This window comes from Nelusetta ayraudi, unplaced genomic scaffold (genome assembly GCF_046127955.1).
Source record: "Nelusetta ayraudi isolate G7.1 ecotype Tasmania unplaced genomic scaffold, CSIRO-AGI_Nayr_v1 ptg000060l, whole genome shotgun sequence".
NCBI classification, from domain to species: domain Eukaryota; kingdom Metazoa; phylum Chordata; class Actinopteri; order Tetraodontiformes; family Monacanthidae; genus Nelusetta; species Nelusetta ayraudi.
In genome coordinates, this window is record NW_027466110.1 from 8,021,087 (window position 1) to 8,047,557 (window position 26,471).

At 49.0% G+C, this 26,471-nt stretch overlaps 1 protein-coding gene across 1 annotated transcript; it reads right to left on the bottom strand.

The window, feature by feature from the left end:
* Window positions 1-398: 398 nt before the first annotated feature.
* On the bottom strand, window positions 399-26,427 carry fn1a (fibronectin 1a). Its single transcript, XM_076040088.1, has 49 exons — window positions 26,132-26,427; window positions 25,054-25,179; window positions 24,806-24,943; window positions 24,412-24,543; window positions 24,142-24,279; window positions 23,576-23,734; window positions 23,070-23,267; window positions 22,779-22,961; window positions 22,441-22,617; window positions 20,036-20,191; window positions 19,599-19,727; window positions 19,020-19,163; window positions 15,352-15,473; window positions 15,085-15,253; window positions 14,794-14,979; window positions 14,393-14,521; window positions 14,205-14,294; window positions 13,914-14,108; window positions 12,140-12,418; window positions 11,795-12,058; window positions 11,571-11,665; window positions 10,399-10,567; window positions 10,185-10,271; window positions 9,901-10,092; window positions 9,069-9,341; window positions 8,292-8,406; window positions 8,034-8,110; window positions 7,860-7,949; window positions 7,504-7,770; window positions 7,303-7,419; window positions 7,044-7,208; window positions 6,787-6,942; window positions 6,578-6,691; window positions 6,227-6,496; window positions 5,911-6,122; window positions 5,480-5,567; window positions 5,206-5,391; window positions 5,001-5,090; window positions 4,701-4,892; window positions 4,503-4,592; window positions 4,124-4,220; window positions 3,782-4,001; window positions 3,509-3,679; window positions 3,288-3,426; window positions 2,936-3,103; window positions 2,137-2,262; window positions 1,905-2,011; window positions 1,695-1,814; window positions 399-1,505 (listed from the first exon to the last, which is right to left on the bottom strand). Exons 1-49 carry the CDS (start codon window positions 26,265-26,267, stop codon window positions 1,437-1,439), a joined length of 7,512 nt encoding a protein of 2,503 aa, XP_075896203.1. The 5' UTR covers window positions 26,268-26,427; the 3' UTR covers window positions 399-1,436.
* Between the last annotated feature and the right edge of the window lie 44 nt (window positions 26,428-26,471).

Below are 26,471 nucleotides of genomic sequence, written 5' to 3' on the forward strand. Positions count from 1 at the left end.
TTTCTGTTGACCGCTTTGCTTGACTTATGATCACTTTGTGTTTCCGGTGTTTGTTTGTTTATTGGAGCTCGTATTAATAGTAATAAATTAGATACAAATAACATCGAAGCGAGACTGGATTCATTTTCTGCACGCGCGTCAGCAATCTACTCCTTCGTTTAGCCCACCGCGGCTATTTTGTTTTTGATCGCCAGTTAGCCGCAATACATACAAAAGAGCGTGATCATTTCTTTGAAGAACGTGGGGCAAACAGGAAATACTTTCGCGACCATAAGTACTTTCGTTTTCCGGTATTTTCAAAATAAAAGAACGGGTTACGTTGACGTAAAAAAAGAAAAAAAAGAAAAAGAATTGAGATTTAGACAGTAACATAAAAGTAGAATTGACACAACCGAATGCATGTTTTTTGTTCGTTTGTTTATTAAAAAGATTCAGTCCACAGTAGTTCAGGTTTTGGCACCAACAATATAAAAACAAGTTAATCAAAAAATAAAGTGTACACCCCAAAGAAGCATTAAACAAAATGCCTAAATAAAAAGGGATAAATAAAAGAAGAAAAAAAAACACAACATATATCTGTAATAACGTATTTCACTCACAACTTTGATGTCAATCTAACTTTTGGTCAGTCAGCATTGCTGTATAGATTTTGAAGGCACCATACTTTATGCACTTTTAAAAATCCAACACTACAGGTCACAGAAAGAAAACCAACATGAGGACCACAAGGCATGGCCACATTAGTGATAGTAACCCAAGAGTAGCAATGTTCCTCTTTTCCAGATTGATTTATTAGACACCCGTGTTCGACACCGCATTATCATGGCCTTGACCGCAACCTTTGCACTGCATGCCATTTCATGGTAGAATACTGTACTTTTTTCAATTCCTTTGGAACATTCTCTTCACCTGGCCCTGCAAAATGAACCTTTTGTTTTTATCTTACCATGATTTCAACAAAAAGAAGATGGAATGAGTTGAAAGTGATGAACTGAAATATTAAAGAAGCAGTAAAACTTATTATAAGCATCTACTGTGTGCGTGTGCGTGTGTGTGTGTGTGTGTGTGTGTGTGTGTGTGTGTGTGTGTGTGTGTGTGTGTGTGTGTGTGTGTGTGTGCGTGCAGACGTGCGTCTGTGCATTTTGATGTGCATATCTGCTGCATGTTTGCCGTTGACAGGAGTTTGTGAAAAGCAGCAGGACTTGGATTCATGTTCTGAGACTTAAAGGAGGCGAACCAACATAGTCAAAAAAAAATTGAGATCTTTTACAATGGCGCAAAGCTTGGGATAGTATCGTTGAATCATTGAGGCACTTCATTTGGACAAGGGTAAAAACCTTGAAGGCACAGAATGTCCTTTTTTCAGGAATGCAGAGTGGGGCTTCCAGAGGTCTCACTTCTTCAACCTCTTTCTTTTTTGCTCACGCCTTTCTTGTCTAATCTGAGTTGTTCACAAAGTCGGCAAGCAGCTCCGGCCTCAAACATTCAATCGGACATTGGATGTTCTGGAAGAAGAGGAGGAACAGGGTTACATGACGATAAAGGAGCATTTTATTATGCCAAACATCATACATGTTTGTAGACGGCCACATTTCATTTCACTTTATTTCTACACAGCATTTATCTGCAGCTTTAATTATCACATCCTGCGTTTCTTTTGCTGTACAAAATCAATGGTATAATAAGGTACTGACCAGTTTACGAAGAGCATTTTCTCTGTACCGGTCGAAGGCGTCTGAATGTGCAGGCTGGAGAAGGTCGGCTTCCAGGTCAGTCTGCACACCAGGTCGCCTGCAGTTCTCACAGCGCCAGCCCTGAGAGGGACGGGTGGCGAGATTAGTCAGCACAAACCATGAAGTATTAGCACTTATGTTTTTTGCAAGTACAATCACATTCTCACACACCTGCTGCCCTCCATGGCAGGTACAGGTGCAGATGGCACCCAGGTATTCCTTCTGCCACTGGTTTCCAACCTGGTACATTTTGCCATCGTCGTAACATGTCGACTCATCTGGGAGAGAAAATTGGAGAACCGACTCATCAGTACTTTCTTTCCCCTTCCAATTTACTCCCAGAGAACATGACAACAGGCATGAACAAACAAGTGCCGTTCAATGTGTGAGGCTTTTCACTTACGGGGTTCACACTTGAACTCTCCCTTCCCGTTGCCCAGGCAGGTGCAGCTCATCATGTGACCGTTCTCAGCATGGCGATCCCACTTCTCGCCGACGCGGTGGTTGTTGCCGTTGTCGTGACACCACTCTGTGGAGGATTCAAGGGAGCAGCAGGTGCGTGAGTCAGAAGAAGAAGCAGGAAGCAGTTGGGGAACGTGGCCGTGTCGCCGCATTCTTTTACAGAGTGGTCAAACACGACTGTGATCATTTGCTCGCAGTGCTCAACTTACGAAGCGTCGACAAAACTGAATTTCAGACACACCTTCACGTTAATTCGCTAATACAAATCTACACTAAGTCAGAGTCATTCTCTCACTTCACTGCACCTGAAACATTTTGCACTTTTTCCCGGTGGGATCACACACACAGTGAGATGACTGTTAATGGATAGCAGATGACCTCAGTTTGTGGTATTGCCATGTTAGCCAGAAGGACAATACAACTAACTGGGAAAACAATGCTGTTAGCTTAGCGTAGCTGCTGTCGGCCCTCCTAATGTGTTGTTTTTGCTAAAGTTTATAGAAAAGTAACATGGGCAGGATGCTCACAGATGATATTACCACATATAAATAACATCTGACACACAGAGGCTGCCCATGCCTGGCGCTGCACATAGAACACTTCTATGGCTTTCATGATGAACTACAGAATACTTTACATTGTTACTTTTTTAAAACTATGTTTTCCTCTTGAGCAAATCACATAGAATTTAATTCCATGGTGTGTGTTTGCAAAGCATGCAGGGTTAATGAGCCACTCACTGGATGAATCACACCTAAAGTGGCCGCTGCCCAGACCCATACAGCGGCACCACAGCTTGAAGCCCGTCTCAGACATGCGCTCCCACTCAGCGCCCACCTCGTGGTAGGTTTGTGTGAACGTGTCGTAGCACGCATCCCGGTTGGCGGTAATGGGTATGTCGCCTGGAACTGCAGGAGGAGGGCAGAAAGAAAACATGTGTTTAAAACAGAGACGACTGATGTTATCCTGACTCTGGCGCTCTGGCACAACAGAGGCTGATATTATGTGTTTCAGACGTCTTGAATCTCATAGACAAATGTTGGCTGAGGTTGGATTTTTACGGTGGCATCTGAGAAACAACAAAGCATTTACCAGCGTTGCCAACGGTTACAACTTCCTCCAGAACTTTCTCTTTCGCCCCGCCGGACATGGCTTCCACCAAGACATTATATGAAGCTCCAGATGTCAGTCCAATCAGCGTGGCGCTGTTGGAGGTGCCGGGTAGACGCATCTGTTGGAAGAAGGAGAGAAGGTTTATCAGTCATGCCTCCGTCTGCAGCGTACTGATTGTGTGTGTGAGAGTGCGTTTGTACCTGGAAGCCCCTTTCCTCCGTGTGTGTGATTGGATGACAGGACACTTCGTACTCTGTGGTGTGAGGGAGGGGCTGCCAGGAGATGGTTGTGATCGTCTGTGCCTCTTGGGGCAGCTCGGTTTCGTTGTCGGGAAAACCGAAAGCGAGACCGGGCAGAGGGCCGTCGCTCACCTGCAGGGTTCAAACCAAAGGTACAATAAATAACCTTATTCCATAACTGATGAACAGCCTCTTACTTTGTCTGGAGCCAAACACCATTTAGCCCAAACGCACCTTGACCAGGGGCACTCTGTTTCCATCAGGGCCGGCTACAGGGATGTAGACCAGAGGCTCCCTCAGTGTTGGTCTCTGGCCTTCTTTGGGTCCACCATAGGGGCCATTCAGACCGTTGTTTGGGCCGAGGTTCTGGTACTCGGTGTAGATGTGCTGGCCCTGCTGGCCTGGCTGGTTCTGGCCACTAGTGCCAGCCAAGTGGACGTGGTTGGTGTTGAAACTGGACATGAAGATTAAAGTGGAAATATTTAAAGTGCCAATGAGGAAAAGCACAGAAAGTAACAAAGATATACAAGCTTCCTGATAATTGTATTCATATGTTCTGATCACAGACGATCTTACATTTTGTCATTGAAGGTCTCTGGGACGTCCAAGATATCAGTGTTGGGTCGGTGGGGAACAGGGAGCTGTGGCAACAGCTGATGGTCTGTAGCTGGCTCTGCACATAGAATGAACATGCAGGTTTAGATAAATGTATGTTCACCTTCAAAAAAAAACAACATTCAGTTCATTCAATTAGTTTCCACTATACTACTTAATTCACACAAAACATCTTTTAAATCTCTGTGTGAAGGAGTAATCCAAAAAGAAACAGCAGAGGGCAGTACAGGTATATGTTTTAGATACTGCGCTATTCTGTTAGCAAGTGATGTAACTTCAATAAAATATCCATCTCATTGTAACAGTCCTGGGCTGTCTCATCATGAGAGAGGTCACATACGTGTTCTGGCTTTGCCCACTAGGGGCGTGCTTCTCAGAGCGTTCTGCAGGGCCACAATCTTGATGACGTACTCTGTGCCTGCCTTCAGACCTGTGAACACACAGGCACACACACACACACACACACACAACATATTAGAGACACATTTGCCATCAGAGAGCTGCTGCTCAGTTTCCTTTAGTCGGTCGCCACACCAACCATGAACGATGGCATAGGTCTGCGCTGCACTGGGCCTGGGGAGGAGTTCTCGTGGGAGACCACCAGCTTCCTCGTAGGTGACGTAGTATCCAGTGACCCCTGGGCTGCGTGAGGGCTCCCAGGTGAAGGAGATGCTGTCCGGGTTCAGGGAGGTGAAGTGGATGTTGGTGGGTGGGATGACCACCGGTTTGGCTGTGACATGAACAAAAGAAAGTAAACAAAAAGAAAAAGAAAAAAAGACAACAACAAATACTTACAATATTTATAATATTTCTTAGATAATTATAAATTGATGCTGACCAGTGGAGGCAGTGAGTGTGAAAGGTGCACTCCGCCCATTTCCCTTCAGTGTGTAGATGTTGATCTTGTAATTGGTGCCTGGCTCCAGCCCTGTAGTGAAGAACAGAGTCACGGCACAGTGAGATGCGGTGTCTAAACGCGACAAAACACAGTGACACTTGAACGCACCACTTTTCCCCCCTAGCGAACTCTTATTTCTGCGCACCTGTGATGGCATAGGAGCGCAAGCTGGGCTCAATGTTCCTCTGAATGGGTACGAAGCCTGCGGGAAGAGAGGTGGGCGTGGCCTCGATCAGGAAGCCGGAGATGAGCTCGGTCTTGGAGCGCCACGTCAGGGTGATGGCGGAGTCGTTCACGTCGGAAATGCGAACGCGGCGAGGCGGGCTGATGTCTGGGGTTGGATGAGAGCCTGAGGTCAGGTGTCTGCTGCACGACTGCATGCAAATAAACAGAAATCCAATTTCCCCCCAAAGACTCACTCTCCACTGTCGTGATCTCCTCGTGGACTGGCCGGCTGGTCAGAGAGTTTCTCAAAGCGTAAAGATTGACTTCATACGTAGTTGCAACCTGAGTGAGACCATGAAAGGGAGGAGAGAGAAAAGAAAAGTCTTTGATCACGCTGAGCTGTGTCAGCAAGAGAGAGTTGTGGTGTTACGGCTGCGGTCGAAGTCAAACAAGGTCGTGCAAGTTGTTGCATGTGCACCTACCAGGAATGAAAGCGCCTGCATATTTCTGAGCTACAGTAAGATTTGATCGGCGGGATCAGCAAATACGAGCGCGCTTTTGAAACAGCAAGGTTTGTAAACGGATTTATTCTATTAATTCAATCACAGTGTTGTTGGAGCCCAATGCAAACTGTATTGCATAGGAAGAAAGCTCTTGTCTGAGGCGGTCACGGGTCTCAGCTCACCATGAGTCCAGAGATGTGTGCCTGCGTGGCGTCGGGGGCCAAGTTCATCTCCTTAGTGGGGCCACTCTTGTCTTTGGGATTCACCACCACGCGGTAGCCGGTGAGGCCCTTCAGACCAGTCAGCCTGTTCTCCAGTGTAGGGACGTCCCAGCGCATGGTGAAGGAAGTGGGGCCAACCTGGGAGAACTGGAGGTTGGTGGGCGGCGAGATGGCTGAACAGCAGAATGGGGGGGGGGAGAAACAGAGGAGAGGACTTAGAAATATGGACTGGAGTCCATCAAAAATGATTTGAGTTGTGATCAACTCCAGTCGTTACCTGTTGCTTGGGTTCCAACCAGCGGGGTGCTGGCCGTATCGTCATGCAGAGCGATGACCTTCACCGTGTACTCGGTGCCCGGCTGCAGATCGTAGATGGTGGTGGACTCGGCGTCCCCCCTGGGGGCCGGGAGCAGCTCCCGTTCACCCTCCTCGGAGCTGGAGTACAGGACCCGGTAGGACGTGACGATTCCCTCGGGACTGTCCCAGCTGATCCTCAGGGAGGTGGACTCGATGTCAGAGAAGCCGAGGTCTTTGGGGTGGTCCACATCTGGATGGAGGTGGTGGGGTTGGGGGGTGTCAGGAGGTCTGGTTTGGAAAAGTTTTTCACGCAAAAAGTCTGGACACTTACTTGTTAAAGCGTTGACCACCACGGGGGAGCTCTCTCCATCCTGACCCAAAGCGTACACACTCAGAATGTACTCGGCTGTGGGCATCAGTCCTGAGAACGTGATCTCAGTCTGGTCTGGAAACAAGAAGGGAATGCAAAACGTGAGACAAATCAGCCTCCTGCGCCAAAGTCGAGTTTCAAACACTGAGCTCGGGCACAAAACGTCGTACCTGGAGCCACCACCTCAGTGAAGGATGGCCCCTGTCCGTTCCTGGGGACCCCGGTCACTCTGTATCCCTTGATGGGTCCCTGGGCGGGGCTCCACCTCACCGTCACACTGTTGTCCTTCACATCCATCACCTCCATTTCAGAGGGAGAGTTGACGCCTGAGAGAGAGGAAAAGGAAGAGGTGGGAAAGAAAAGTGGTGAGCGGAAACAAAAAACAGTCGACTTCAGTTTTCTTCTTCTTCGTGGAGGTGCGAGTCACCTGTCCTGTGTGTGACGTAGATGGGGGTGCTGGATGCCGGGCTGTCTCCTCTCCCAGTCACGGCGTACACAGTGATCATGTAGTCAGTTCCGGGCTTCAGGTTGTTGATGGTGGCGGTGGACTGAGAGCCGGGGACGGTGAACTCTTTAGGATTACTGTGGCCTCCTGGGGGGGAAACCAGTCACGAGGTTTTGAAGGTTAGAGAGGCACAATTATCTTTTGACATGAGGAAGAAAACAAAGCCACTCCATGAGCTCACCCGTCTCCCCGTGAGTGATCCTGTAGTAGCGCACGGTGACGGGTGGTGCGTCCCAGCGCACGGTGATGCTGGTGGGCGTGGAGTCCAGAACTTCCAGGTCTGTGGGAGCGTCGGAGACTGGAGACAGAAAAAAAGATACATCAAACAACACGAAAGAGTCAAATCGAAATGAATCTCGGGAGAAAACTTTGGATTCCGTACTGGTCTTCTGTTTCCCGCTGAGCGGCAGGCTCTCCTCGCCGCCACTCACAGCGTAGATGGAGACCAGGTACTCGGTGTCGGCCGTCAGGCCCGTCAGGGTGAAGTGGCTCCTGGACGGCGGCAGCCTCTCGTCCTTTGTCCTGCCGCCGCTGACCATCTGGTGGCGTACGCGGTAGCCGCTGATTTTGCTCTGAGGGGCGAGCCAGTGGACGGTGAAGGAGTTGGTGAAGATCTCGGAGAAGCGCAGGGCGACGGGGGAATCCAGAGCTGGGAGGCGACACGGTCGAGGGATTTTGAGTCGAGTCGTCGGTGGATAGCGGGGCGGTGCCCGGTGTTGCACGCGTGTTGAGACTGACCTGTTTTCTGGGAGCCAACCACAGGGGAGCTCTCTCGCTGCTCGTGAACGCACACCACGCTCACCAGATACTCGGTGTGGGGCAGCAGGTCTACACAGAGGACAGGAGTTAAAATGTAGCAAGTTGTGTGTCTTTGTGTGGTTTTCTTTACGTTCTTTGTTTGCTCTGACTTACGCCTGAGTACCACTTTGTTGCTGCCGTCAGTCACGCCGGTTTCTGTGATGTCATCCTCGTCGTCAATGGGATGGTACCTGCGGAAACATCAAAGCATTGATTCTCTTGGCTATAGTTTCAAAATTGTTTTCGCACTTCATGGTTAGAGTGGCACCCTGCTGGCCTTGCATAGGACTACAAAACTTGGGAGCTGGGCAGGCAACCACAGTTACATAGTCCAAAACCTGCCTGTTGCTTTCAAGCTTCTTTTTTTTGTACCTGACGAGGAACCTGTCAACGTTGGCAGTGTTGGGGACGTTAGGCGACGACCAGGAGACCTCAATGCTGTCCGAGCCGACCTCACTGAAGCGCAGGTCAGACGGAGCAGGAACAGCTGGTGCAAGGAGAGATCATCACATTGTTATTAGCTCGTTTACAACTTTTTGTTGCTGTTCCAATAGAATGGTAGAGATGGAGGCAACGTTGAGAGGGAAGAATAAAGTCAAGCCTGTAATGACTGAGAGGGATGTGCTTAATTCATGCCTGTGTTTCTGTGTGTGAATCCATGTGTAAAGTTTTACAGCCTCTTAAAAGTGAAATAAAAGTGTTTGCAGCGAGTAGCAAAATGAGCTGCACAATGATGAAATAACAACAGCACTTCAACTGAAACCAGATGGTCCATGCGTATGAGCACACACACAGGGACACACACACACAGGGACACACACACACAGGGACACACACACACACACACACACACACACACACACACACAAACTGACAACGCAGTATGCAGGGAAATTACAGCAGCTCCATAAAAAAGCTAAGCAGCCATGGTTTGGGGTTAAGAGGAGCCTTATCATGTAAAATAAATCAGTCATTACGCTGTAATTTGCGGCTCCCTTGCTGGCAACAAAGCTGAATCTACCTACGACTGTGTCTATAGACACACTGCTTTGATTTATTCACAAGGCAGTGGGCCTCAACAACACATGTAGGTCCATAAATCTATCAAGCGAGGGCGACCATTCTTCGGTTTTTCCCCCCTGGTCTTACATGTCTGCTGAGTGAAGGTGGTGGGTTCGCTCTCGCCGTTGTCCGTCACCGTGATCACGCTGATGTCGTAGTCGATGCCGGGCTCCAGGCCGTACACGGTGTACTGGCCGGACGTCGGCTGGACAAAGTCCTCGAAGATGGGGACGCTCTCACCGGCCGCCGTGACGGTGATCCTGTAGCCCGTGATGGCGGTGGTGTTGAAGGGCGACCAGCTGAGGCTGATGCTGGTGTCACTCACATCCTGGAAGGTGACGTCGCTCACCTGCGGCACTTCTGCGGAAGGGAACGGGTGGTGGGGGAGGGGAGAGGGAAAAAAGAGAGGAAAAAACACCAAAACAAACAAAAGGGAAAAAGGATGTGGGGTGGGGGTGGGGGGTTGGAATTAAGAGTTGGAAGGAAGAGAATGACAGGAAGTGTGGTTAGAGTGAGCGGGAGAGCGGCCGTACTTCCAGCAGGGCGAGATGCTCAACATATCGGACCGATGGAAGAGCTGATGCAAAGGCTGCTTCGCCTGGTGTATATATTTCACTGCGTAGTAATGTGGTTTATCAATGAAGTGTCATTGATTACTCGCCATATACACCTGGGCAGACCAGCGCATGAGCTTTGCCGAAGAAAATTCCAGATTTGTTTTAGCCACAACCCATCTAGTACATGTTAATTGTTAAAAAGCAAATAAATAAATAAATCTCATCCCAATGTGATCACATCTGGCACAATGCATCGGCCAGAAAAATATCAAAAATATCACTTTTGCCGATGACACTGTGCTCTACATGATGGTGAATCTCCTCCTCCTCCTCGTCCCCAACGAGGCGCCACGTGCCCTCACCTGGCGTGACAGTGGTGTACACGGGAGTGCTCTCCATGTCGTCCTTCACGGTGACAACACTGACGTTGTACTCCACCCCTGGGACCAGGTTGTCCAGGGTGCAGGAGTTCTGGCCGGCCTCCACAAACTCCTCCACGCTGTTGCCCGACTGGCCATCGGTGGGAGTGCACGTCACCTTGTAGCCGGTGATATCTTAGAAGGTAAAAGTTTGCGAGTGTTTAAAATGAGCGTTTTTTTTTTTTTTTTTTTCACACACAACTTGGTACGCAGGAGCGTGTGTGTACCGGGTGCACTGGCCCCGTTCCACTGGACGACCAGCTCTCCAGTTCCGGGGTTGGACTCGAGGTTGAGATCAGTCGGAGGGGACAGAGCTGAGGGTGAGAATGCATATTGGCATTTTAGAAGCCTCGAAAACCAAAAAGACAGACAGATCAGCGGATAATTTAAAATTTTGAAATCATTTGTTTTAAAAAGAAGGAGAAAAATATAGATTCCTACGTGTCACGACGCGGTGTGTGATGGGTGTTCCTTGCTCATGGCCGTTCACCACGGGTTGGACACTGTAGGTGTACTCCACTCCTGGAGTCAGGCCGGAGATGTAAATACTGCCAGACTCGGAGGTCACGTCTCTCGGGGCCTCTCCACCCTCACTGGGTCGCACAGTCAACTGAAAGATAAGCGAAGAGTTAAGGCGTCAGTGGGGAGGAGAAGACACGGACCGAGGCCACAGGACATAAAGGTTAATGTTTTCCCAAGAAAGAAGACGCCAGAAGAAACATTCTCATCTCGCTAACATATCTGAACCGTGTCATGTGTACACACAGTCTCCCACGTGTCTGCGGTTACTGTGTTATCTAACCTCGGCCTGCAAAAATAACTGTATGTTTCGATGAGGGAAAGGGAAACCATTGCCCTATAAGTATAGACGGTAAAATGCAAATAACCGAGGTTGTTAATTTGGAAAAGGGCAAACTTGCTCGATTGCTGCCCGCTTTTTTTCCCCACTACCCAGAAGCGACAGCGGTTAGCACGAGCTGCTGCCACCGCCTTTCACGAGCATTTCTAACTTGTCAAGAACCTGACCACACAATCCATTAGCGAAGAATGTTCAACATTATAAACTACATTTTCTCACACACAAACCAAACCGACGCCACAACAACGTTATGGCCTGGTTAAAATGTAGCTAGGTAGCGGATATGAATCAAACCTTGTGGTGATGTGACAAACGTATACACACATATGTGTACATTGGGACACATCCAGAGTTCCACTTGGTTCCGATGTTAATAAGTTTACGTCAACAGTTTTAGGGTAGTTTTGCTGCATCTTATGCTGGTTTATGATGTGCAGCATAAAGGATTGCTCAGCTACTCAAACAGGAGTTTCATGATCAGTGTGTGGAATGGAAAGTAGAGAAACGTCTGTCCTGACCCATGTTTAGACAAGTTTTGTTCTGTTACCCTCCTCTGTGATCAGTTTCTTCCCTCCTCTGTTCCTCCAACATTTGCTTCCCAACATTTCACCCAAGCTTACATGCATCCAGTGTGGCAAACAAAATCTGCACAATTGCTCCTCTTCGGATTTATTTTTTTTTATAAAGTAAATTTTTACGCTGGCTCCTTTGTGCAATGGAAAAAGGAAGGGTTCGGCCCTTTGAGGAAGTGCACCTTGTATCCAATATGAGAAACTGGAGACCAGGAGATGATGATGGAGGTGTCGGTCACATCGGTGCTGAAATGAGGAGCGTTGCCCATCGGCGAGTCTGCAAAAACACGTATGTTTCAGTCAAAAAGCGAACCGCACACGTCATTCAAGATTAATTCTAACACCAACACAGGACCTCAGCTATAGGAGATGCCCCCCCCATCCCAAGTTTGCCTTGTACACTTACTGGTGATGAACTTGGACGTCTCCCCTTCGCTCAGCGTGTTCTCCTGCTCTGCGTGCAGTGTAGCAGAGTACTCGGTGTCGGGCGTCAGGTTGAGCAGCGTGTACTCGGTGAGGCGGGCGGGCAGGCGCAGCTGCTTGGGGTTGGAGCCCTCGACGGTGAGGAAGAGTCGGTAGCCGGTGACTTTGGACCGCGGCGCGAACCACGACATGACGGCGCTGTCCTCGGTGATGTTGCTGAAGTGGATGTCTGTCGGAGCGTCGGGCTCTGCGTGCGAGAGACGTCAGAAGCCGTCAGTCACGTCCAAAGAAAAGTCACACTTCCTTTTTTAACGTCCACCGCACTCACTTGTTGTCTGCTCTCCGATGAGCGGTAAGCTCTCCACTCCGTTGAGGATGGTGTAGACGCTGAAGCGGTACAGTGTTCCGGGCTCCAGGTGCAACACTTCGATGTAGGAGTTCTGACTGACCGGCAGGGTCATCTCCCTCTGAGGGGAGCCCGCATCATCCAGGGGGACCGCGATCACCCGGAAACCTGACACCTCACCACCTGGGCTGGTCCAGGTCAGGACAATCTTTGTGTCCATCACCTTGAAGAACTGCAGGTCTGTGGGCGAGTCCACTTCCTCTGCAAGAAAGGAAGAAAAAAAAAAATACAAGCTTAGCGCTGAAATTCTTTGTTGTTGCCATCTCCTCCTGATAAGGCTGCCACGACCGGAGAGACAATGACGCTAATCTCTTTAGCATCAGTTAGCTCACAGTCACCTGTATTTCTTCTTTATCTTTTACTGGGGCTTTTAAGTGCAGCTAGCAGCAGCTGCTTCCTGTCCTTTTATTTATGTTCACCCTTAGAAGGGAGGCGACTGCTGATGGAATCCAAAGAATGACCGATAACGCCTCGTGTTGGAGCTCGACAAGATGGATGAACGAGATTTCAGTAGTGAAACTTTAACCGTCGAACTTGCAAGGTTAGAAATTACAATATGTCTTTGGAAAAACTGAGAAACTGTGAGCTTATGAAGAGAGACAGCCAGTTATTTTAATTCAAAACCAGATAAGTCAGTTTTGGATCATCATTGTGCAACACGTGGCAACAATAATATCCACTATACTTGGTGACATGTGCCATTAATTAGAGTTTTTCCTACTTCCTCATTTAAACTTTATTGCATTTTAATGATTTCGTGACATTTGACATGAACTGTGCACTCCTGACAAGTGTCTTATCTAATTCTGCTGTGTGTGAGATAACTTTTAGAACTCAGTCCAGGGCGTAATCATGTGCATCTGCCTAGCAGGAGGCTCTTTTCTGTCCAAAGATGACAACATGCAAGCATCAAAGTCATAAATCTTTCATTCGCCACATCAACTGTAAACACACACACACACACACACACACACACACACACACACACACACACACACACACACACAAACACACACACACACACTCGCACCGCACTCACGCCACATCTGCTCGACTCGACCCACAGCATGTTCAACCTGGAAGACTGGAAAGTTTTTCAAAAATAAAAAAAGCACAGCAGCTGTGAACTCAGTGACTTAACACACCCCAAAGTCCAGAAACTTCACTGAACAGACTTCAGGATGACTTTCAGGGACACCTAATCACTGCTTTTGAATGAAAATGTGTGCCGTCCGCAGCTTGGACATGGACACAGAATTTGCTGATTGAGTGTTTATCTTGCAAACACTGAAGACCAGCTATTTGTCCACAGACAGCCGTGATTTCAGCCGTGAAAGTCACTTTTCTTCACACTAAACGAGTTGCTATTGTCATGGCATTTCTTAGACAGAAGGCTTTTATCTATATTTCCCTTCGACAGACAAACAATAACACAGACTGTTTCATCTGCGACCGGGGACGTCAGTAAACTAAGCCACACCCACTCCCGGCCGGTCAGATCTTTGTCCGGTGGGCAAATGTGTCGTTCTGATTCTGACCACATCTGAAGGCTGTCTGGCTCGGGGGGGCATTGCTTCCGGATCTGACAGTAGGTGGCGCCATGCACCTCCAACCCTGAAACCTCACACCTGCTGCTCACAGCTCTGGTCCCCTCGTCTGGTTAACTCAGCACAGGTGGAAAGTGTTTGGCTCTCACCAGGAAGTGCGTCCCCGCTGGTGTTGACCTGGATGAAGATGGGCTCGCTCTCCAGGCTGTCCTCCACCGCGTAAATGCTGATGTTGTACAACTTCCCGGGTCGGAGGTCGCTCAGAGTAACAGATGTGGCCGTGTCGGGCAGGGTCAGCTCCGTGCTCTCGCCCTCCACTGACGGGGTGTAGACCACACGGTAGCCTGAGAGAGCAGAACAGCGGATTTAGAAACAATGGGTTTTTGTGGGGTTGTTTTGTTGTTCTCGTTTTAAAAACCAGCACTGTGGTCTCAGCCTACCAGTGATGGGGGCCAGTGGTTTTTCCCAGCTGACCACGATGGAAGTTTCTCCCACATCTTCCACCTCATGGTCAGAAGGAGCGTCGGGCGCTGGAGGAGGGAGGAACGTTTAGAAAGACGGTCGATCAGACCAGAGAATATCAGAGGAGAGAGACGGAGGAGAGAGACGGAGGACAGAGACGACTCACTGGTGGTCTGCGAGGTCGTGAGGATGAGGTTGTCCTCCCCGGCGTCCGTCACCTCGTACACGTTGACGGTGTATTTTCTTCCCGGCAGGAGCTCGTTGATGTTGACTGAGGTAGTGGTGCGGGGCAGATCTGTAAAGGAGAGAAATATTTTTCACCATTAGGGCGACCAGTTAAAGAAATATTGGCCCCTGGGAATTAAATTCTACATATATGGTCCCATGTTACACTTGTTTTGGGGTTTTTATTCTTCATCTATAAACCCAGTCGCTCAGCCTTTAAAAAAAAACGATATAGCTTTCTGCAAAAAACGCTTTCACGTTTGAATAAACATGGTGTACAAAAACCACCGGCTGAATGAAATGGGACCTTTTCAACTCGTGTGTTTGTGTTTCTGCTCTCACCCAACACGATGGGCTGCCCGGTGGTCTGGCCCTGCTCAATGAGCTCGTACTCCACTCTGAAGCCGGACACGGTGTCCGAGGCCGAGACCCAGGAGATGACGAAGCTGCTGGAGGTGATCTCAGTCACCGACTCGGAGGTGTCGATCATGAGTGGAGGAGGCGTGGTCTCGCCATGGGACGTAGCCACTGCAGAAGGAGAAGAAAGGAGGATGAGGGAGAGTTGGCTTCCTGATGACTCAGGACTCCTCAGGTTCGGACCCCGGTTGAAAAGGTTCAACGTCCTGGACTCACGTGATCCGTAATTGGTGGTGAAATCGAAGCGAGTGACCTCTTGGCGTCCGAACCGCAGCACGCTGATCAGCTGACCCTCGTACGTGATGCCGGGCTTCAGGCCCGAGATGGTGTAGGAGTTCAGATGGCCAGGGATGTTTACCTCTCGCCAGAAGCTTTGAGAGTTTTTCTGTAAAATAGGGGAATAAGAAATGCGTTTAGAGAAACGTTTGCAGGTTGAAGAGTCATGACGTCTTTTCTCAGATTTAAATGCAGTCGTGAACTGACCACTCGCCACTTCAGGATGTACTGGGTGATGTGGGCCGACTGCGGTGCGTTCCACTGAATGGGATGAGAGTTGGGCTGGTTTCCTGACTCTGTGATGAGCACCTGGACAGGACGGTGGCCTCCTGGAAGATAAAAACAAGGAAAAAAATTAACGGGAGAGAACAGGTGAGGGGGAGTCACGACTGTAGACTATAAATATCAGGTCGGGAGAGTGTCAAATATCGCTGGGAATTTTTGACTTTGACGTGCAGTCATCAGTCGACCTTAGCTGCACACTTTTTTTTTAAGCTGGTTGCTTTATGTAACCTGGCTAACACTGAGAGTTTAGTCTTGTGAACGGGACCCAGACAGGCTGAGTAAAAAGTAGCACGACCGTGCGAGATTCCAGCTCCAGATTCGACGGTGAAAAGGCAGAAAAGCTTTTTCCTCTGCGCCGTTCTCTGTTGTCTGAACTCTCTGCGTCTCTGATACTCTCCAACATATTCCATTGAGTCAGACAGATTATGGACTCGCGGACTGACAGTTCCTCCAACTAAATTATCTCCCTTTAATTTCCTGGACCCTTCATGTCTGATCCCTGCAACAACGACGTCACACTTTTTTAAACATTGGAAACGTAAAGGACGGAAAGATCTTTTATCAAATCAAATATTGAAATTATTGATATTATTCCGGATGCAGTCTACGGAGATGACAGGACTAAACTGTCTAAGTCTCATTGAACAACCTCAACAAATAGTCTAGTTTTTAGAGAAATGGAGAAAACTATGATGCCAAATGATCCTGAAGATTCCTGATCCTGGAAGTCAGTTTGACGGCTTCACCGACTGGTTCTTGTTCCTCTGTTTGACCAGAGTTCTGTCGGCTACCCCACGTCTACACATGTTTGCTGGAGGACTCTTTACAGTAAAAAAAATAACCCACACTTGAGGAACTGATAAACACCAAACACGGGCCTTAATGGCAAGCTGAACGCTGCCGCTGCCAATTAGGTGCCTGACAGAGAGCAGGAATGACATCAGCAGAGGCTCTAATTGGCAGGACCTCCGTAGGAACGGGGCGAGGATGACAACCGAGTCGTCTGCAACGCAAACAGAAGCCATGTGGCGAGCAGACTCCCCTGCCGCACCCACTGGAGCTGCGCTAAAGGAAAAAAAACAAACAAAAAAACTGGCGGCCTCCATAAGGAACTGAGGTTTTCCTAACGACCCCCCCCCCCCCCACCACCCCGAAGTCGCCGACCTGTAATCAAAGTTTCTCAGCAAGTGGCTCGGTTAACCAGAAGTCGCAGGCCGATACGGGGAACCTCAAAAACAATCTGGGACCTATTACAGGCTGCGAGGGACCCGCTGGCGGAGGAGGGTGTCGGGGTGGGGGTGAAGGGGGGGAGGGGGGAGGGGGGTTACCCGGGATCAGATGTTGGACGGGAACGAAAACGAATGCACGCTTACTGCGGGTGTGCTCGCGCTCACACGCACACTGCGGCAAACTTCCCCATGCTTTGCACAGCCAGACACAACATTGGTGCTTAAGGCAAACAGAGGCCAGCGCGCTGAGGCGATAAGGACGGCGGCGTTCAGAGTCATCCTCAGAGGAAGAAATGCCCCCTGGAAGATTAAACTACACCAGAGATAAAAAAAAAAAAAAAAAAAAAAAAACAGACGGCAGAAAAGAAAACAATCTCTTTGGGAAGATCTTATCAACACAGGGCCGAGTCTGCAACTTCTTATAAATCTCAGAGGAAAAAAAATCCCTCTCAAAGCTTTTTTACCTTTTATGGTGTTTGACTCAGTGAGCCAATGGACTCAGAGTCTGGATTTGTCTCCTGCTGCCCTTAAAATCTCTTTTGCATGTTGCATTTACTGAGTCCAGGAGTGTGCGTGCACACACACACACACACACACACACACACACACACACACACACACACACACACACACACACACACAGGGAGCGAGTTCACAGCTGGTTGCCATTACAGCCACTTACGGTGCAATAGTGGCCTACATTTTGTGTCTCCCATCAACTCACTTCACACACGCAGCCAAAAGTTCGAATGTTCCTTTGCGTAATCATCAGCGGAGCAACAGTTTCTCACATCCAACGAGCTCTGGACGTGACTCGGCGCGGCGCAGCGCTGGCACCTTCGCACAATGCAGCCGTCGATTGAAAATAAAAACATTTTTTTTTGCTTCTAAAACACAGCACGACGGGACACAAACATCAATCAACTGCGTACGTGGTCACTGGAGGGAAAACGCAAGAAGACAAAAAAGAAAATCCAGGAACCGTTCACAGTTTAACATTACAGTTGCCGCGTTCAATTTTGACGAAATTGCCAACTGGGCAGCGCAATGCGGTCGGCTGTAATGACAGGAGGGACAGAAAGCCAGCAGAGCAGGCTGTAAATCCACTGTGGGGACACTAGACAACACAATGAGGAGGTTTTTTTGGAGTAAATTTGTTTTGCACCATCTCTCAGTGCCACAATCTCTGGCGTCTAGCAGCTTCTGCGACGGGACGATGTCGGAGTCGATGGAGCCCACACAGCTCAACCCTGACAGGCCGTTAGAAAAGGTGCAGCAGCGGCTGTGAGCGCACGCCGTGGGGGGGGTGGGGAGGCGCTTGTGTACCAACACAAATGCGGCGTGGCGCTTAGTACAGCTGTGGCAACAGCACAGAGGGTGGGGTGGGTGGGGGGGGGGGTGTACCACATGCCAGCAGGAACAAAGGCTGAGAGTGGCGGCGCTGGCGGGGGATCTGTAAAAGAGGAAATCACACCCGGCGCCTCCCCCACGCCCTCACCCCCCACAGCCCCCTACACCCCAAGCCCACCTACCCCACCTACCCCCCTCCCAGCCTCGTCTGCTTCACATCAAAGTCAAGGGCCTTATTTCCACGGTGGCTTGAGCAAACACTTTAAGCAAACCCGAGCTGCCGTTTGAGCCTTTTGTCCGCTCATTAGGCTGCAATACACAGACGCCTCCTCGCGTTCTAATCCAGCAAACACTCCACAGTGACACCCAACTGACCTGGAATCCCCTGGGTTTATCTCTCGACCCCCTCCGCAAAAAACCCAAGTGGACGTGTGGAGCAACGACTGGGAGGGTGACTGGAAAAACCCACACCGATCTTTTTTTAGCCAGTTAGCTCCAGCTGGAGGCTTCCTGTTGGCGCTAAAGCAATGTCAAGCACGAATCACGGTGCATCAAACACTTCCAGTTGCAAGTGGAAAAAGTTTGACAGCAATGTTCTCCAGTGGTGGAAGCCTGTATTGACAATGCAAAAAATCCCACCCAGTCCCGACTGAAGCACAGCCACCGCATAATCTGTGCTAACGTCACTAGCATCAGCATCAGCAAGCAAGGCTCGCGGTCACTTCCTGTCTTTTTTCTCTGTTTTGTCTCAGCTAAAACAAAGACTACACTCTCATTTGGTTCCCTGATCCACAGAAAGTTCAATGGACGGACAAGTGAGATTTCGGAACTGAAATTTTAGCAATCCAATGAACTTTGAGGAGGATTTGATGGGTTTCAGTGGGCCCAAAGTGGATTTTTACCATTTTCTAAAAAAAAAACAAAAAAAACATACGTGAACTACAAGTCAACTTGTAGTTAACTGAACGAGGTGGACTGTTTGCGTGCGTGGTGTGAAATGCTCCAACGTACCAGGGTAGGACTGCTGCGGCTCACAGCTCAGCTCCCCGATGCCGTTTCCGTAGCAATAGCACTTGTACATGATGCCGTGGATGACTTTGTCCCAGGACTCTCCGATCTGATAGAAGGCTCTGGTCTCCGGCTCCTGGCACTGGTCTGGGAGCACAGTCGCCAACACAACAATCATTTCAAATTTCAACCGCTAACAATAAGGAAGTTGCCCCCCCCTCTCAAATATTCAACGCACGTCCGGTGTCTGCCCGTCTCGTGAATAGTCATATTTCTAGATTAAAGCACGGGGCCCGGCAGGAGGGGCACACCCTCGTGAATGAACAGAGGAATCCAGACAAACTGAGGAACTGTGCTTAGAGTCCTGACGCTTTCCTTTCCCATATCTTTCATAGCTGCGATCCCAAAACATGTTCATGAGCGAGAAATCATGGCAAATAATCCCAGTTAATTCATAAACTGGTTAAGTTTAACCAGTTTATGAATTGTCAAATATATCTGGGCAACACGGGTCTGTGTACCAAGAAAACAAAAAAAAATGTATATATTTTTCGTCCCTTTTTAGAGGGGCTGCAAACTGACCAATGGCGTCGCACTTCCAGCGGCCACGCCCCTGTCCGTAGCAGGTGCAGTTCATCGTGTAGCCTTCGTCGTGCCGTTTGGTGAAGGTCTGGTTCACCTCGTAGGTCAGGCCGTCCACAATGCACTGATCTGTGGAGGAGACAGAAGCACACACAGGTGAAGAGCAGGCCGAGAGTGTGTGTGTGTGTGTGTGTGTGTGTGTGTGTGTGTGAGAGACTGAGTGAATGTGTGTGTCTGGCACAACTGAAACCCAATAACATGCAGGTGTGCCGGCTGGTGTTGAGCCTTTGCCGGATGAGTGATGGCGGCGCACGCGACCTCTGACCTCCTCGCTCAGACATTTTAAACATTGCTCTCTCAATTTCCTCCGTGCACGTTATTGACACAGCATGCTGTGTGTCAGTGCTGTGAAAACACACACACACACACACACACACCTTTCAGCTGGGAGTAGGCCATGCAGCTCCACTCTCCCCGGCCGTTGCCCACGCAGGTGCAGCGCATCATGTGACCCAGGACGTCGTGGCGTTTGTCCCACTGGTCTCCCACTCGGTACATCACGCCCTCGCTGGTGGTGCACACCTCCTCGTGAGCTGCAGCCAAGAGCAAGAGTCTGGTGAGAAACCCACTAAGTTCTGGCAAAAACACCGGTGGAAAACCTTTGGCTGCGGGTTGTTTGTGAAATGAAATGACTCGTTCTGCACGTTCTATAAAGACACGGCGGTAGAGCAAAGACTTTGACTTTATACAATTACAAGATGGGGCAGCGCAGCAGACGGGCGACCACCAGCCGACACCTGCGACCACAGGAAGGATTTTTCCACGACTGAGAGCCAGAAACAGCTGTGTAGTGTCCTTCTCCGCATGAATGGCTGTGTGTGTGCGTGTGTGTGTTCCCCATGTGTTCTCTGTCAGTTTTTTAATTAGACGAGACAGTAAAAAAAAGTTCTGAAGCCAAGCGAAACGGGCTGACGCCAACACCTGTGGTGGGCGGCGGTTTGTGCTTGGATGCATGTGGCAAAGTGCGTTTAAAAAAGAAGAAAAACTCATTTGGGATACCGGCAACACACCCTGTCTGCTGTTCCAGCATGCATTTTAAATTCAAGGGATTTTTTTAATACATAAATTAGCTGAGTTTCTCATGTGGGTAGAGTTAGTGTGACTTGAAGGGCATTTTTAATATTCTACTGGAGGAAAATGTGTCTCATTAGAGCTCCAAATGCAAGAAAATCTCATGTGAAACTGTCTAAATAATTTAAAAACACAAAGTTTTAGTGACATCTATTGTCTTTTTTTAAAAAGTAGGGCTAATTGAGTCTCTTTGGCAGCGACGTCAGGCTGCAAGAGGAGCCTGAGTCGGACGCCTGGACCATCAGCCTGTTCAGCGGCTGGTACAGGTGCAGAGGAGGATTCTCCAGACTTTTAAAAGGAAAGAAAAGCTCTTTAAACTCCTCCTCCATTAACGTCTCAAGCAGCCGTGTTTGTTTTGGGAACCGCTGTCAAGTCATTAATGTCAATATCACAGAGCCCCGGCTGCTCGGACCGCTGGCCTGAGTTAGAAGTCTGACAAGCAGCACTGACACCGGGCCAAAGGGCACGGGTGCCTTCTTAGAAAAAAAAAAGAATTGCTTTTAAACCTCGGCAGTTTATTTATTGTAGCGTGACGGCGAGCAGATGGCTTCCAGAGATTTAAAAAAAGGAGTACGAGGATATAAATTCTGAAATAAACATAAATAAATATCGGAGTCACTCTGAAGTCTGCACACACGGCAGAGGAGCTTCGTGAAGTGCAGTGTGAAACCTGAGTGTCTTTAAGTGTCAGCATCCATTTTCTTCTACTTTAAAACACATTTTTTTCAGGAAAAAAAGATAAGACGCCAAACTCTTATCTGCGATTCAAGGTTGAAGCCCGAGAGCCAACAAATAATTCCTGTAGATGTGTATCAGCTGTGCGTTAAAGCCGTCGGCAGTCATGCACACGATTTTTCATGCAACACCTCCTCCAGGGTCAGAGCTGCTCGCCCTCCCCGCCCCTCCCTCCTCCTCTCAGGCATTTCTCACATTAACCGTCGGGTTACAGACGCACTAAACCCCAGTAATTCCTGCTATAAATCTCCACAGTTATGCAGGTTGGACGCCTGCCGTATTTACCGCCGACTTCGCGTGAAATCCCTGAGCAGGTCTGCATTTGTTTTTAAACCAGAGCGAAACTATTATCATGAGTGCATCTACTTTAGTCAGTGACCCGAGGCCTCGTCTCAGCGGCCTCTTTCAAGGCTCTCCAGAGGACTGTGACTTTGGCCACGCCGTAAACAAATCAAATAAAAGGGTTCTAAGATCTGTAAATGAGACGTTGATCTTCTCAGTTGTAACGTCACTCTGATAAGAGCTTCCGTGCTAATTAAATACGCTTCAAGTCTTTTTCATGCGTGGAAAACAAAAGGTTTCTTCTCCACCTGGATGCAGACTGGGTGGAGATACAAACACTACTGGGAGGTTGGCGGGGTGGGGGTGGGCGGTGGTGGAATGGTGGAGGGGTGGTTAATTGTCAGAGAGTGGCCGCATTAATCAAGTTAGAGGCAGCCGCTGCCGGGAGTTTCTGCAGACCAGCCAATTAAGTCCAACCAGTCCCGCCGAAAAAAGTGGATTGAAAGATTTTGCAGATTTCTTTGAACATCTGTGTGATTGGCTTGTGTGGATTAGAAACGTCGACGGAGTCGCTTGGAGGGATGGGAACACGGAAATTTAATTAAAATGAAATGAAAATTGAAGCAAGTTTTTAACAGGTTCTTTTTTTTTTCTTCTCTTTTTCTTTTTTTTTTTTTTTAAACAGCTGACTCACCGGCCATGGGACAGAAGCCGAACCGCTGCTCGCCATCGTAGTCTGTGGTGGTTCCGCACCACTTCATGCCGTCTCTGCGACCCTCCGCCGTGCAGTCGGTGTAGTTCCTGCCGTTGTACAGGAAGGGGAACTGGCACAGGGCATTGTTGGAGTTACCGCCTCGAGTGGCCACGATGGCTGTGAAAGAAAGAAAGAAAGACAAAAGAAAGAAAGAAAGCAAACAACGGAGGAAAAGGGAAGATTTCAACGTTTGTTCATTTTTTTTAACATTCCCTCAAGCTCTGAACATCGTCTCTGCTAACTAGCCTTCTTTGGCGTCATATCTAACTGGACTTTACCATTCTTCTCTGTGCAGAAGGAATATTTCTGGTCCGTCTCATAGTCGGAGGAGGTGGAGCACCACAGCTGGCCGTCGGTGCGGTTGGCGGAGGTGCAGGAGTGGTAGGTCTTCCCCTTGTAGACGAAGGGAAACACGCAGGCCTGACCGTCAGAGTTTCCGCCGTAGACCGGAGCCGGTCCGTCTGCGAGAGGCAAACGTGGCGTCGTTAACAAAAACGGACGCTGCGCTTTGAGCGTAAAGAAACACAGTTTCCTCTTGCAGTGGGGACAGTGTGGGAAAGGCTTCTCACCCCACTTCTCACAGCTGACCCCGCTGCCCAGGCAGGTGCAGATCATCTGCGTGGCTCCTTGGCTCTTCATCCAGCGCTGGCCGACAAAGTAGCTGAGGCCGGCGTCGGTCCGGCAGGGGCCCTCCTGGTGAGACTCGGGTCGGGCGTGTGGCTGGTAGACGGCAGGCTGGATGTTGGTGATCACGCGGGAACCCGTGCCTGACATGAGGGACAAGGAATTGTGCGATGTTGAGATTTTTTTTATTTTTTTTGGGACGTTTTTCTGTAACGCTTCAATCTTGCCCTCCGACTCCTCCCCCCTTCCACTTTCTCCCTCTCTTTATTTCCATGTTTCCCGTCTCTGCTTCGCACGAGGTCGCGACCCACAAGTTCGTAGTCACGTCATTCTCACTTCAACACATGAACACTTGGCACTTCTTATCTGCTCTCGTTCCCCCTCCTCCCCCTTCGCGGCATCGTCCTGTGGTCGGGAGAGAGAGCGAGAGCAGGGTTTTGTCATGTCTCACCCAGGCCGGTGGTGTGAAGAGAGGCATGTCGCTCGCACTTCCACTCGCCGCGGCCGTTGCCGGTGCACAGACACTGGAGCAGGTGGCCCTGGGAGTCGCTCTTGCTCCAGGTGTCGCCGATCCGGTAGGAGGAGAGCGTGTCCTGGTCGTTGCAGCGGTCTGTTGGAGAGGTGCACCAAGGGGAAAGGACATTTTTAGGACCCTTTGGTGAAGAGTTTGCAGCGGGGGAAAACATCTTCTGTGCTGAGGTGTGTATGGTGTTTGATGTGGTCAATGTTCCATTGCATAATTAAAACGGGAGATTTTTTCAAATTTAAGGAACCCTTTAAAAATCAAAATGAAACTGGCGGGAAGAGATGGAAAATCGAATCGAATAGAATAGAATAGAATAGAATGTCTTTATTTATCCCACATTGGTGGCATTTGCATAATTATGGTGCAGTGCAAAGAGAATATAAAAATCTTTGAATTAAAAATAAAAATAAATAAATACAATATTTATAGAGTAGGAATGGAAAGACCAATATTGACGTCTATGTGGACAGTTGGATTATTTATGTCCGTACTTCTGGAGGTGCAGGTGATGCGGCCGCTGCCCTCTCCCAGACAGGTGCAGTCCACCACCATCCAGCCCTGGTAGGGCTTCTCCCAGGTCTCGCCCACCAAGTAGGAGGTTCCCGCCGAGTTGTCGTAGCAGCGCTCGGCTGCAGGAAAACAGACAAGGTCCATTAAAAAAAAACAAGAGCACACTGAGAAGCAAACGACGGATGTGGCCGTGATTCAGCGTGGCAGTTTCCTGGCATGTATCCCATTCCTGGCCATTCCCTGCGACTCACCCACTGGTTTGCAGGTCCACTCTCCCTTGCCGTTACCCAGACAGACGCACTCCAGCATGTAACCGCCCGTCTCATGTGGTCGTCTCCAGGTGTCGCCGATCTTGTAGGAGGCCCCGCCCTCGTGACAGCGGTCTAGGGGAGAGAACGGCAAAAGAAGGAGTTTATTGAGATATCAAAAAAAAAAAGGTCTAAAAAAAAGAAGAAGAAGAAAACCCAACAGACAGAAACTCAGACATTCCTCCCATTAGCAAACGGCCTGAGATAACCACCAACAGCTGCACAGCACCAGTTGGTGATCAGATGGAGGGAATATGGAGATGGAGCAGTTTACTGGCATGGCTCTGGGAATGGGCCAAGACTGTGTGGTCTGGAGTGTAAAAGGGACCAGACTCACTGGCGATGGTGCAGCTGATCTTGCCGCGGCCGGAGCCGATGCAGGTACAGTCCCAGATCATCCCGTCCTTGGGCCTCTCGTAGGTCTCTCCCACGGCATACGACTGCTGGTTGACCTTATCGAAGCACCTTTCTTCTGCTATTAAAATAACAAACACATGTACGGTTATGATTGTTTTTCTGTTTGTTTTTTTTAAGGAACAGGAAACCAAAGCTACACGATGATGCGCGATGAGGCGATGGACCGACCTTCTGGTTTGCTCTTGCACTTGATGCCGGCCACCCCGTGGCACGTGCACACCAGAATGCTGCCCAGGTACGGCCGTTCCCATTGGTCGTTGACGGCATAGTGCTGGCCGTTCTCTAAGCAACCGTCTGGGGGCAGGAAAATAAATTGTAAACCTAACAGAAGCTGGTGAGACTCTGGTTTACGTGCTGCCACAGAAACCTCCTTCATTGGCACCGACGGCAAAACATGCAGTTAAAAGGAAAATCTGAGAGAGGAAAAAACCCCACACACTCCACCCTGAACACTCTACCTGCTCACTCTGTCCATTATGTTTTAGTGGAAACACAAATGGAGCCACTGGAAAATCATTGAGCCCAGACTGTGTCCCCAAAACGTCACAACCATTTGCTAATGACAAAAACGTTTATTTTTTTTCATAGCCAGACAAAGAGGCCAGATTTGGAATAAACAATCTATTGTGGGAGGAAACTTCCCCCAGATCTGTGAGGCCAAACCTGGATGTGTTGAGATTTGACTTCAAAGGCCCCCCAAGACTGAGTAATAAATCAGCTGCACACAGCAGAGAATAATGTCCACCTTCTCTCTCTCTCTCTCTCTCTCTCTCTCTCTCTCCCCCCACCAGGCATGTTCTTTGTTCCAATCTCATGACTTCCAGAGGCAGAAACATCTCCAGCATGAAACTCAAGCCAACTTTTTTCTTTCTCTTTCTCTCCCCTCCCATTTCTCTCCGATCCTTGGCCTTCACGCACGGATAGTTGTTCATGAGATCATAGCTTTGGTTTTGGAGTTTTCTGGTTTAAATCTATCCAATCCAAGATTAGGGATTAAGCAGTTGGTCATAATTGGCCTTACAAAACAAATAAAGACATCCTGAAAGAAACTTTATCTTTTATGTTCTTACTGCAGGAGCGGTTTATAAAGGTATTATTTTTTAAAAAGTGTCCTGTTTGAAAAATACACTTATACATTTTTTTTGCAAAAAAAAAGTATTTAGGCAGAAAGTTAATCTTGTTGCATCGCCCTTCAGTGTACCTGAAAAAATGAAATAAAAATGAAAGTTTAGAAAATCCAACTCACCCTGAGACACTGAGGCGACGTGATGCTGCTGCTGCGCCTGCCGCCGGCTCTTGTGCGTCCCTTTGGGCATGCAGTGCACGGCCGCGCTCCCGATGCAGAGCGCGACCAGCACCCGGGCCAAGCTGCTGCCGGTCATGCTGCGTTAAAATAAAAATAAAAAATAAAATAGAAACCCTCCGCGTGAGCGACTCCCGTTGGTTTTTACCAGCTTCGTAAGTTCCCTGAGGACTGGATGTCCGCTGGTGGCGCTCTCTCCTCCCGTCTGCGGTCCGCGGAACCCAGTGCGCAGGTTACCCGGCGGTGGGAGTGATTTATCTGGGCATGGCTTAGTGTCAGCGGG

What these genes read in the sequence shown, in the direction of transcription:
- fn1a (XM_076040088.1), bottom strand. Translation starts at nt 26,267, where the DNA reads ATGACCGGCAGCAGCTTGGCCCGGGTGCTGGTCGCGCTCTGCATCGGG. An exon ending in TTTCTCATATTGGATACAAG is followed by an intron (nt 10,568 to 11,570) that starts GTGCACTTCCTC and finishes CTTATCTTTCAG; the next exon opens with TTGACTGTGCGACCCAGTGA. An exon ending in GTACACCACTGTCACGCCAG is followed by an intron (nt 9,342 to 9,900) that starts GTGAGGGCACGT and finishes TCCCTTCCGCAG; the next exon opens with AAGTGCCGCAGGTGAGCGAC.